The sequence below is a fragment of the Aotus nancymaae genome, unplaced genomic scaffold (genome assembly GCF_030222135.1).
Source record: "Aotus nancymaae isolate 86718 unplaced genomic scaffold, 86718_ANA_hifiasm-v0.15.2.pri h1tg000040l, whole genome shotgun sequence".
Lineage (NCBI taxonomy): Eukaryota > Metazoa > Chordata > Mammalia > Primates > Aotidae > Aotus > Aotus nancymaae.
In genome coordinates, this window is record NW_026988454.1 from 2,085,521 (window position 1) to 2,097,319 (window position 11,799).

Genomic DNA, 11,799 nt, shown 5'->3' on the forward strand with positions numbered 1-11,799 from the left:
AACGTGTGTGGCTCAGTTCCTGACAATTTACTCTTCGATGCTGCGGACATTCTCTCTGGAGGGCAGAAATTTTATTGCGCATGTTAGAAGTGGAATATTATTTCCTGCGGGAGTTTTATTCTTATTTGGCCGTGCCCCTCCTGTTCGGAAGTTTTAGAGCGATCCGTTAAACCCTCCGGTCTTCCTTGGCGTTTTCCGATTGTGGGAAACGCGGCCGCGAGGCAGTCGGAGCGCACGGGAGGGATCCGGCCTTCGGGACTCCTTTGTCCCGAAGCCGCAGGAGAGGTTTCGCTTTAGTGCCTGGGGTTCCGAGGCCGTCAACTGCCTGGGACCTACCCCCGTTCCTCCTCCACCTCTCCTCCGCTTTTCCCTTTATCCTATCCTCAGGAGGCCTTGGGTCACAGCGACGACCTCTTAGACATTTTGATACCCGGAGTAAGGAGAGTGACGTGCACCAAGCTCTCCCCAAAAGCCCAGGGCCCGACGGGCCAGTGAAGGCGAGTCAGGAGGGTCCGGCGTCAGGAGTAAATGATGTCCTTTTGGTACCTCTTTCCAGAAGGAAACGTCCCCCTTGGGGTCAGCCCCTTGGGAATTTCCTTGCATCCCAAACAAAAGACTCTAAGAAATGCGGACCGGGACCAGACGCCCCGGCTTCCGGAGTCGTCGGTGTCAGCCGGGGAGGCGCGTGAAGGAGCCCTGTGCCCCGGGGCGACAGGCACCTCCTCCGGGACTGGCTGCTGGGAGCCCTCTCCACACCGCAGGGCGGGTCGATCCCTAGAGTCCGGAGCGGGGATCCCTCCGGTGGCTTCACAAGCAATTCCGGACCCCCGAGCAAGCCGTGCCGGGCGAGGGGCAGGGGGCAGGGAAACTTAGCGCGGGTCGCAGATACCAGGTCCGCGGGAACACCCTGGTGCTAGGGCGCAAGTCTGCCCTGAACCCGCCGCCCCACCCGATGCACCGACTTTCTCCAGAGGGGTTGGGGGTGGAGTGCGCGCCAAGGAGACCGGGAAACTGAGGCTGCAACCCCAGGCCCTCGTCCAGCTAATGGGCGAGGTGTGCAGAAGCGCAAAGCCAGGCCGTGGACGGGGGAGCTTCGGCCTCCTTCCCCCTTCCTGGGCTCCCGTTTTAGGAGGATTGTTACTGTTTAAAGAGATCCCACTGAACTATTTCCTGCTCATTGTCACCTCTCCTTCGCTCTCCTGCGGAAGTTCTCACCGAAAGGTAATAAAACCACCGCTGCCGACACCGCTTGGCGCTGCTGCCGGGCGGGGAAAGCGCCCTGAGCCCCGCCAGCCCGGTCCCACTCCCACCTTCTGCGAAAGCAGTGACACAGCAGAAGCCACGCACACGCCCGGGCACCCTCGGTGCACGCGCAGACCTCGGCATCAAGTCCGACGCTTCCTAGAAGGGGTTGTTTTGCTCTTGCTTATTTCCATCCATTTCCCTCTCTGCGCGCGGAGCTTCCTTTTCCAGACGGTAAGAGCCACGGGGACACCCGACGGCGGGCTGATCCACCATCCTGGGTGTCCGCGACGCCGCCTGGAGCTCCGTGGCGAGGGACGTGTGGCGACTGGTGCACTGGAAACTGCCAGACTGGAGAGTTGAGGCGTCGGAGGCACGAGATCCGCACGACTGAGGCGAGTCGAGCGCGGCGCGTCCCAAAGCCCGGCAGAGTGCGCTGGTCCCTGGGAGGGGAGGGAGGCGTGCCTCGAGCAGGGGCAGATGAGGCCGCTCCGACGTTCCAGACTGGCGCGGCTGCGGGATCCCGGCGCGCTGAACAGCGAGGACGACCCCGTGCGCGGGAGTCGGGGAGCGTCGCCCGCGGCCGGGTAGCCCCTCGCGGAGGTGAGCGTTGGGGCGGGCCGGGGCGTCCAGCTCCTCCTTCCTCCGGGGCCAGCCCCGCAGCTTTGATGGAGGTGCAAACATTTGGGGGAGGGCGGGGGTGTAGGGGCTGGGCCGGGGCTGGGCGGGCTGGGGCCCAGGATTTACAGGAAACAGGCGCGCGGGAGCCCATTGTTGGCCCCGGGCCTCCCAGACCCGCCCGGCCCGGTCTGATATGGCCGCTCTCGGCCAATGGGCGGCTGCCCAGCACTTCAAAGCGAGCGCTGCCCAATCCGCCGGGTCCCCCAGCGGCGCCGCCAAGGCTCTATTTATGGGGAGGGCACCGAATTTCGGTCCCCAGAGACCTACTCTAGTAGCGCCTTGGGGAGTTCAAGTGGAATAACCTCTCCCCACCCCTCTCCCTGGTCCCCTCCCCCCCCAAGTGTCGGTCCGCGCCCTCCTCCTGGGTCTGTGCCGGACCCCGGAGCCGTCGCAGGTCTCTGTCCGAGGGGCCCCTTTTCTCGGAAGGGCGGCGGCCGAAACGGGGGAAGGTGGCTCTCAGGTAGCGAGTCTGGGCTTCGGGGACGGCGGGGAGCGGGGGCGGACGGGAGGATGAGCTCCTCCGGCACCGAGAGCGCGGGGAAGAGCCTGCAGTACCGAGTGGATCACCTGCTGAGCGCGGTGGAGAGCGAGCTGCAGGCGGGCAGCGAGAAGGGCGACCCCACGGAGCGCGAGCTGCGCGTGGGCCTGGAGGAGAGCGAGCTGTGGCTGCGCTTCAAGGAGCTCACCAACGAGATGATCGTGACCAAGAACGGCAGGTGGGTGCGCGCCCGGAGCCCGCGTGCGCCGCGCTCTCCAGCGCGCGGGCAGCCTGGGGACCTGGCAAGGTCCTGGAGGTCGAACCCTTTTTCTGGAGGAGGGCTTTGTGTTTGTTCCCGCTCTGGTCAACGCCCTCGAGTGGATTTCTACAAGCCTCTCTTCTGGGGCTTTCTCCGCGGAAGTTCGGGGAGGAGGAACGCGCCCCCCAGGGTTTCGACCTCGGAGGCATCCCGTGACCCGCGAGGCGCGCCCAGGCCCCTGCCTGTCCCCGCGGGATGTGGCCTCCGGCACTGAATCCCTTCGTCAGGTCCTCTCCACCCCTGCCTCCCGAGGCCGTGGAGATGGTGCGGCGGCCACCTGGACCTGGTAGGGCTCGGAGAAGGGGGAGCTTGGGAGTCACCCTTGGACATTCCCCAGGGGGCTTCTCTGTGCCCCGAAATAACAGAGGCCTCTGTGCCCAGCTTCGACCTCCGGTCTACCCGGTCAGAGTCGGGGTCCTCCTGCGCCCGCCCCGTGTTTTCCAGGCGGATGTTCCCAGTGCTGAAGGTGAACGTATCTGGGCTGGACCCCAACGCCATGTACTCCTTCCTGCTGGACTTTGTGGCGGCTGACAACCACCGCTGGAAGTACGTGAACGGGGAGTGGGTGCCCGGGGGCAAGCCAGAGCCGCAGGCGCCCAGCTGCGTCTACATCCACCCTGACTCGCCCAACTTTGGGGCCCACTGGATGAAGGCTCCCGTCTCCTTCAGCAAAGTCAAGCTCACCAACAAGCTCAACGGAGGGGGCCAGGTAGGTGTGCGGAGCCCGCCAGGCCTGGGACGAGCGAGGAGGGGCCGCGCTGCGGCTTCTGCCCGGGGGCTGTGGGAAGGGACGCTGCTTGGACTGGAGGTGACGTCTGCCCAGGAGAAGCTGCGACAGCCTTCTCTAATTACGCCTTTAGTGCTGTTTATACTAAACTGATAACGTCCACGAGCGGGAGCACTCCCCTTTGAAGGTCTAGAGCTTTGGGAACTTCTGTGTCTAGCCCTAAACTCTCCTAGGGGTGAAGAAAGTATCGGCCTTGATGACAAAGTCGCATTTAAAGTTAAACATGCTCCACAGTACTTACTGCGTGGGGTCTCAACAAACTTGTAAAGTCGTGCTTTTCTAAAAAACATTCTTTAGTAGGGGATTGTTCCTGGAAGACCCCAGGTTAGGCAAGTTGCAAATAAGCCCAGGCTTTAAAAAATGTCTATAGCCTTCCTGGAAGCCTTAGTACTTTATTTCACCAGGTGAAAGGATTTGTGATGAGCACTCGTTGCTTTTAACGCTGTGTAGCATCTCACACCCCTTTTCCATACAGGTTGTGGGGGAAGCCTCCTCTGGCGGAACCCCATTTCCCTCAACAGTAGAGACACTTTCTTGGGAGCCAGAGGACTTTCTGCATTCTGGAGAAATGGATGTTTTGCTGTTTTAACACAGGACTTCCAGTGCCACCAATCCTGTATCTGTCTCCCTCAGATCATGCTGAACTCCTTGCATAAGTATGAGCCTCGAATTCACATAGTGAGAGTTGGGGGTCCACAGCGCATGATCACCAGCCATTGCTTCCCTGAGACCCAGTTCATAGCGGTGACCGCTTATCAGAACGAGGAGGTGAGAGGGACAGAGGCGGGTGCTTTCCCGGTGTGCGGCTCCGGAGATTCTCGGGCAGTGGGGAGAGGTACTGACCGCACTGAGAGGAAGGCTTCCTGCCCTTTCGAATAATTTTCTGGGGTTTGAAATGGAGGCACAGCGGAGGACTGTTTAAAATAAGTCCCCATTGAAACATTCTCCCCTTGAATTCTCCATAAAAGTGTCTAAAACTAGAAATATCTGCTCAATGCTCAAAATGAAAAGATGCATAAAGCATTCAGGTTAAATGGTGTGAGAATTTCTTGAGAACAAGACTTGAGTGAGACAGAGGCTTGTCCTTCCTTGGAAATCTTCCCCAAAGGGTTGGGGGCAACCCCTGAAATCTCTGCAGTGTGAAGACTCAACTAGATACAGTTACTGCAAAGGTGCCTGTCAATCTATACCTAAGCCCAGCCCCAAAGTACTGAAAATCTGGGATGAGGTGGACCACAAACTAGGACTATCAGATCACGACTTCCTAAGTAGCCCTGGCTTGCATTTTCAGCCATTTCTGATTTATATACATGGTGGCAGGTTAAATTTATTGTGAATCCCACTCAGAACATTGGCATTGAACATTTTTCATAAACACAGTACTGTTTACAAATACTCAACTATTTCAGTCTCAAATAGAAAACTGTGTGTGGAAAGAAGTCTGATTATATTTGAATATTTAAAAGTGGTACTGGCGTTTCTCAATTTCTTGGGGCCAAATTAAATCCCCTGACTAATAGGCAATATACTAGTAAATGCAATTTCTTGTTTTTCAGATCACAGCTCTTAAAATTAAGTACAATCCATTTGCAAAAGCTTTCCTTGATGCAAAGGAAAGGTGAGAGAATTCTAACTATAAATACCCCTGGGCAAAGAAGTATGCAGAAAGATGAAATGTTGCTGCACACTTTTCTGAATTTCCTTTTTTCTGACAATTCAATGTACTTTTTTTTTGATAGAAGTGATCACAAAGAGATGATGGAGGAACCCGGAGACAGCCAGCAGCCTGGGTACTCCCAATGTACGGTTTGTTGCACTTCGTCATGTCATTCCGCGTCATCAGGACTAGACTTACTCCAAGCTGGGAGGTGGAGAGGGAGAAGACAAGACAAGGGGGCTTCTGGGTGCGCCTGGGATGTAAGATTGCCTTTCTGCCGTGCAAGGTCTTGGCCCTGTGATGTCGAAGCTGTGTTGCCCACCTAACCTCTGCTCTAATCGGGGCTGTGGATACTCTCCTCGGTGCTTTTGTTTTGCCCTGAGGCAGCTGCCACCATGCCTGCGGTGGATCACTGAGACCTAGCCGGGTGTTCAGACTCTCTCCTGTATCAGGCAATAGGAGAATCTAGCTCATTACATCCTCTGTGAGGCTTTCGTAAATGGTTGAAGAGCCATCTTTCCAGTGATGCGTAGGAACAAAATGTTTCCTTAGCCCTTTGGTTCTACGGATGACTCACTGGTTCCTGCTGGTTTTGGTGGCAACAGTGGCTCTGAGGATGGGAGAGCTGGCTTTAAGTCTAGCTACCTCTAGTTCAGGAGTCAGAGTGCAGGATAGAGTATTACATAGCAGCATCTGTTGGGAGAAACGGCTCTGTCTGACCCCCAATGCGTCCTCTCCACGTGGGAAAGGGACTTGGAGATGTTAAACAATGGACATGGTGCCGCTGGCTGGTCAAGGGGCTGGTGAACGGGCAGGGCACACTCCTCCTTTCACAGGAGTTTATATTTTTCATTTCCTAGGCTGATGGAACAACCAGGAGGGTAGTGACCTGAGTAAGAGTGAGCCAGTGCTCTGGCCAGGGCCGGCTGGGCGGTGAGGGCACGTCCGCAGCCTTCCTTTCAGTGCTGCCTGGAGAATTGTTAGTAGGTTGGAAATTAAAGCCAGAGTAGTTGTTCCACTTGGGGTTCCTGAATTATGTCAACAAACCTTAAACAGTATAGAAGAGGTTGGCGCAGTGGCTCATGGCTGTAATCTCAGCACTTTGGGAGGCCAAGTCGGATGAATCATTTGATGTCAGGGAGTTCAAGACCAGCCCGACCAACATGGTGAAACACCATCTCTACTAAAAATACAAAAATTAGCCAGGTTTGGTGGTGGGCACCTGTAATCCCAGCTACACAGGAGGCTGTGGCGTAAAAATCGCTTGAACTTGGAAGGTGGAGATTGCAATGAGCTGAGATTGCACAACTGCACTCAGGCCTAGGCAATAGAGCAAGACTCAGTCTCTAAGGAAGAAAAAGAGTGGAGAAGAAATTGTAGTTTTAGAGGAAGAAAGGGCAGCCCTGGAAGCACTTTCTGATTCTCCTGGGAAGAATGGGGAGAGCCTAAAACTGAAGAGTGGTAAACGGCTCCACCCCCACCTCCCACCTCCCACATCTCCCCCAACCCCCTCCTCCACCCCTGCTAGGAAGGCAGCTCCTGAGTCTGTGGGTGGCAAGAGGAGGAGAAGGGGAGGCTGACTTGCCTTGGGGAATATTAATCTCAAAAGTGATCTAGAGGATTCTCAGGAGGAAGCAACTTGGGTTGCCTGAGGCCAGGCTCCTGGGTTTACTCAGGTACCCATAGGATTGAAAGCCTTGGGTTACCTGTGGTAAGAGAGGAGGAACTGATGGCCTTGTGAGATGCCTTGTGAGGTGGGTGTTCACTCCATCAGGGGCTCCTGAGGGGAAGGTGGGAAGTCCCTGGCCTCTGCTCTGCTCTCCGTGATGACGGAGGGAGCAGTAATGCCGGTTACTCAGCACTCCTCTCTCACAGCAGGGGGGTGGCTTCTTCCTGGAACCAGCACCCTGTGTCCACCTGCAAATCCTCATCCTCAGTTTGGAGGTGCCCTCTCCCTCCCCTCCACGCACGGCTGTGACAGGTACCCGGCCCTGAGGAGCCACCGGTCCTCGCCCTACCCCAGCCCCTACGCTCATCGGAACAATTCTCCACGTGAGTCTGAAGCCTCAATCTGCCAGGGGTTGGTGGGTGGCTGCAAGGACACTTGGTGAAAGGCATTCTGCAGGGTCCAGAATCTAAAAAAAAGATGGTTCCCTGGAACCCACACCCAAGCCCAGTTTTTTAGTGGCTCAAGAGAAGACCTTCAGTGTCTGTCTCCATGGCTGCCACTGCTGGGTCAGCCACAGATAGCCAGAGCAGAGGCCTGCATTCTCGCATGGGCCTTAGAGTTGGTGCTCTGGGTGTTGAAAATGACAAATTCCTGGGCCCCTCCATAGAACCGTGGTTGATCCTTAGGAGTAGAGACCAGGTTTGAGTCTTTTGTGACCGTCTCTAAAGTGACGATGAAGCAGCGAGGCACAAGAATTCCTGACTAGACCAGTGATTCTCCAAGTAGGGTGCCCAGGCCAGAGCCTCAGCACCACGAGAGTGGGCACATTTTCAGGCCCCACCCCAGACTGACAGGCGGCACTTTTAGGTGGGGCCCAGCAATGTGTGTTTTAAAAAGCCCTCCAGGCGGTGCTGATGCATGCTCCAATATTCCCAACCCTGGGATAGACCATAAAGATCCCTGGGCCTCATTCTCTCTGTGACACTGTATATGTCTAGACTTAATTTTGTCTGGCTCCAAAAGAAGGAAAATCGCTAAAGAACACCATAAAACAATTAAGCAATTAAAGCTGATTTGAAATGAAAGGACCTTACTGGGTTAGGAAGTCACTGGGACTTGTTCAACCAGAGGCTAGACTCTGAGGCAGGAAGACCTTACTTCTAATTTTGCCTGAGGAGGAATGGTTTCTATCCATTCTTATGAAGTAATCACTGGAAAAAAGGCAGGTTAAAGTTATATTTGTTTTTAAAGATACGCAATCACAAGTCAAGATTCATCGTCTACAGGGCATCTACTGATCTCTTGATAAGGGAAAAAGCTTGGCTTTCCCAGGATATGCTTTCAAATGTATACATCTGGCAATAAGTCTTAGCCCCTGGTATTTCACGGTACTTTGTTGTTCTTGGAAGACACCATCTGTAACTGCACTTTCTTACCTTCCCCGCTTAGCCTATTCTGACAATTCACCTGCATGTTTATCCATGCTGCAATCCCATGACAACTGGTCCAGCCTCGGAATGCCTGCCCATCCCAGCATGCTCCCCGTGAGCCATAATGCCAGCCCACCTACCAGCTCCAGGTAATGTATGTTCCCAACCTGGTGCAAAGCATCCTGGGAGCTCTGCCTGTGACCTCACACTGTTTCCCTTCCTATGGGCCCTTAGTCCTTACTCTCTTCTGTCCCTGTGGGTGGTTGGGTCTTTATTTAGAATTCTTTATTAGTCAACTATGCCCAGGGATCACAGGTGACATGACTGCTGAGTTCCTGTTTGCAGTCTGTTCCCTGGGAGGTCTGGGCTCCTTTACAACCGAGGTGTGGAATGGGAGCTGAGCTATCCCATCCCTGAATGAAACCGGGGTCCCCATCCTGGTTCTGCCACTTACAGGTTCATGTGACGGACAAGTCTCTTAGCCTCTCTGAGCCTTCGTTTCCTCACATTTAAAAGGAAGGTGGTAAAAAAATAACCCAGCCTCTTCCTGTCTCCTACAGGGTTGTTGAGGTCGGTCAGCAGAGCTTAAAGAAATATTTTCAGAACCTTTTCCAACAGGAGCTATTAAATTAAGGAAATAAATTTGTCGGCTTTTCTGTGGATATAGGATCAAAGTCTTTAATGTATTCTAGGTAACTGGTAAAGAACGATGATGATTTTTTTAACAATTTGTAAATTATGCAGAGGGATAATGGCTTATAAAATCAACCAGGCTGGTAAATATATTAATTTCTTCAGAGGGTGAATATAAAAACCTAAAATACCAAAGCTAGAAGTCAACCCTCATTTTCCACTGAGGAAAGAGGACCAAAGTGTTAAATGATCGGACCAGCTGTTAGCTCACAGCAACACAAGCCTGGAATTAAGTGATCTTGACCTCAAAGGCAATGCACTTCATTTTCTAGAATACCAGAATATGCCTGTGATCTTAATTCTTGTCTAGAAAACAGTTCCTTCATAATATGAATTCAGTTGCCTGCAGTTAGAAACAGAGCCAATAATGCATAAACAAACAAAGCTTTCAGGAGCTCCAAGAGCATCCCCAGAAGCCTGCACCTGATCAGATGACCCGTACTCTGCAAGCTGCTGACAGCGGCCCCAACCAAGGGTCTCAATGCAGCTCTTACTAGGCATCTTAGAGCCTGAAGCTTTCATCTGTAAAATGGCACAATAATCTGCCTTGATGAACTCAGGCTTGTTTAACAGTATCGCGATACAGCATAAGGTCTCATTATTCATTCATAGAAAGACAAGAATATTTCCCAAAATAAAATCTTACCATAATTTAATGCTATCCACTTCCATGTACTTAGAGCGGAGGATTCAATACTCATTTTTGGAGAAACACAGTCTCTAAAGTAGTCTCAGGCGAAGTCGAATGTGACACATCTAATTCAAGGCAGACCTGGGACTTGCTTCCTCGTGTGACTGCCAGGTGCGGTTCTTGCTGCCCTGGACCATGCTAACTCACCTGTGTACGGAACAGGCGAAGTGCAGGGAGTTGTGTCTGTGCTGGAGTTACTCTAAGGAATATCTGCCACTGCTTAGTGTTTCAGGAGGGGCTGGTCTTCAGTGTGAGAATTACTGCAGTGGTGGGGGTGCGGTGTGCCGGATAAAAACATGGGTACTTAAGCCCATTGGCGATAACTTTTGATTGAGAATATCTGAAAAGTTTTATTCTGAATGAGTGCAAAACTACTGGTCTGAGTCTTTTTATTTATATATTTTTTTGAGACTGAGTTTCACTCTTGTTGCCCAGATTGGAGTGCAATGGTGTAATCCTGGCTCTCTACCTCCTGGGTTCAAGCGATTCTCCTGCCTCAGCCTCCCAGTAGCTGGGATTAGAGGCATGTGCTACCACATCCAGCTAATATTTAGTAGAGACGGGGTGAGGCAGCTTATTTTTTGTATTTAGTAGAGACAGGGTTTCACCATGTTGGTCAGGCTGGTCTCAAACTTCTGACTTCGGGTGATCCACCTGCCTGGGCCTCCCAAGTGCTGGGATTACAGGCGTGAGTCACTGTGCCAGGCCTGTCTGAGTCTTTCTCAGTAAAACTCAACAGCGCTGTTCCATGAACTCTGAATATGTGGGTATCTTTTTGGTCAGCTTCCCGATGATTTTTGTTTCTTATTAAGAGACATGGCAGTAACTTCTGTACATCACTGAATGTTTGTGAGTCATTTAGTAATTTGGAGAAAATGACCTGTTAGAAAAAAAAAACACTGCCATACCCCGCATTCGCTCAGAACGGTATTCCTGGTGTGTTCCCCTCCTTGCCCGGCCGCAGCCTCTGCCCAGGCCCTGCTCACTGGGGTCTTTCTCTTGCAGTCAGTACCCCAGCCTGTGGTCCGTGAGCAACGGCGCCGTCACCCCGGGCTCCCAGGCAGCAGCCGTGTCCAACGGGCTGGGGACCCAGTTCTTCCGGGGCTCCCCCGCGCACTATGCACCCCTCACCCATCCGGTCCCGGCGCCCTCTTCCTCGGGATCCCCACTGTACGAAGGGGCGGCGGCGGCCACAGACATCGCGGACCCCCAGTACGACGCAGCCCAGGGCCGCCTCATAGCCTCATGGACACCCGTGTCGCCGCCTTCCATGTGAGGCAGCCAGACCCAGGTCCTGGAGGACGCAGCGACTTTGTCGTGGCAGCCAGTGGTGACTGGATTGACCTACTAGGCACACAGTGGCAGTCTCACTAACTTTCTTTTCAAAGCGGAGGAGGAGCACAGCCGCGCTGTTCCCAGAGCCCCAGCACCCGTCCCCACACGGCAGCACGGTGCTGTCCCCAGTGGCTTACAGGTGAATCCACCCATGGCCCAACCGGATTCACAGGCAAAAACCTTTGCCAGGGCCCAGCAACTCTTTTGACTTGTTCTCATACGATGTATTCACAACTTTGGCGCACCAGAATTTGTAAACTCCACCGGCCCTACTGTAGTGAGATAAAAAGCACACTTTTAATCTTCTTCCTTGTTGCTTTCAAGTAGTTAGAGTTGAGCTGTTAAGGACAGAATAATATTATAGTTGAGGGCAGCAGGTTTTAGCTGAATTGGAAATTGGACTGCTCTGCCCGCTAGAATGTGTGTATTTTGAGCATAGGTAGACAACTTCTTGTGTTAAACTGTAACTGTTTCATATTTTTCTTTTGACAAAATAGCCAAAGACAATCAGCAGAAAGCGTTTTCTGCAAAATAAAGGCAATATGCAAAATGTGATTGGTCCAGTTATTAGTCAAGCCGCTCCTTTTGTGAGTATTTACTGTTTATTACAGCTGGTGGTAAAGACCTTATCCCCAAAAAAGCTTTTTACTCTAATACAGACTTTAATATTGTATCTAGTTAGTTGCAAAACTGGAAGTGAAATTTGCATAGACTTAGTGCTAATTGACACAACAATTTAAAAGATGGTAAATACTTTTAAAGAGATTTGCTCAACACCGAATTGTAGATGATGTGGATAAAGACAGAACCTAGAACT

The 11,799-nt window shown here is 52.8% G+C and overlaps 1 protein-coding gene across 3 annotated transcripts; it reads left to right on the top strand.

Annotated features, from left to right (window-relative positions):
* Positions 1-2,180: 2,180 nt before the first annotated feature.
* On the top strand, positions 2,181-11,532 carry TBXT (T-box transcription factor T). 3 transcript variants are annotated; one of them, XM_064360353.1, is made up of 8 exons: positions 2,181-2,639; positions 3,165-3,429; positions 4,141-4,275; positions 5,064-5,125; positions 5,247-5,308; positions 7,040-7,216; positions 8,283-8,412; positions 10,653-11,532. In XM_064360353.1, exons 1-8 carry the CDS (start codon positions 2,434-2,436, stop codon positions 10,921-10,923), a joined length of 1,308 nt encoding a protein of 435 aa, XP_064216423.1. In that variant the 5' UTR covers positions 2,181-2,433; the 3' UTR covers positions 10,924-11,532. The 3 variants fall into 3 exon arrangements, with proteins under 3 accessions (XP_064216423.1, XP_012326460.1, XP_064216424.1); XM_012471037.2 differs by having other exon boundaries at positions 2,434-2,639; positions 7,043-7,216; positions 10,653-10,923; XM_064360354.1 differs by lacking the exon at positions 7,040-7,216 and having other exon boundaries at positions 2,434-2,639; positions 10,653-10,923.
* Positions 11,533-11,799: the final 267 nt, after the last annotated feature.

Bases quoted from the DNA above. Each gene is read 5' to 3' on its own strand.
- TBXT (XM_064360353.1), top strand. From the start codon at position 2,434: ATGAGCTCCTCCGGCACCGAGAGCGCGGGGAAGAGCCTGCAGTACCGA. The intron at 5,309-7,039 runs GTACGGTTTGTT...CCTCTCTCACAG, and splicing joins GCAGCCTGGGTACTCCCAAT to CAGGGGGGTGGCTTCTTCCT. The intron at 8,413-10,652 runs GTAATGTATGTT...TTTCTCTTGCAG, and splicing joins AGCCCACCTACCAGCTCCAG to TCAGTACCCCAGCCTGTGGT.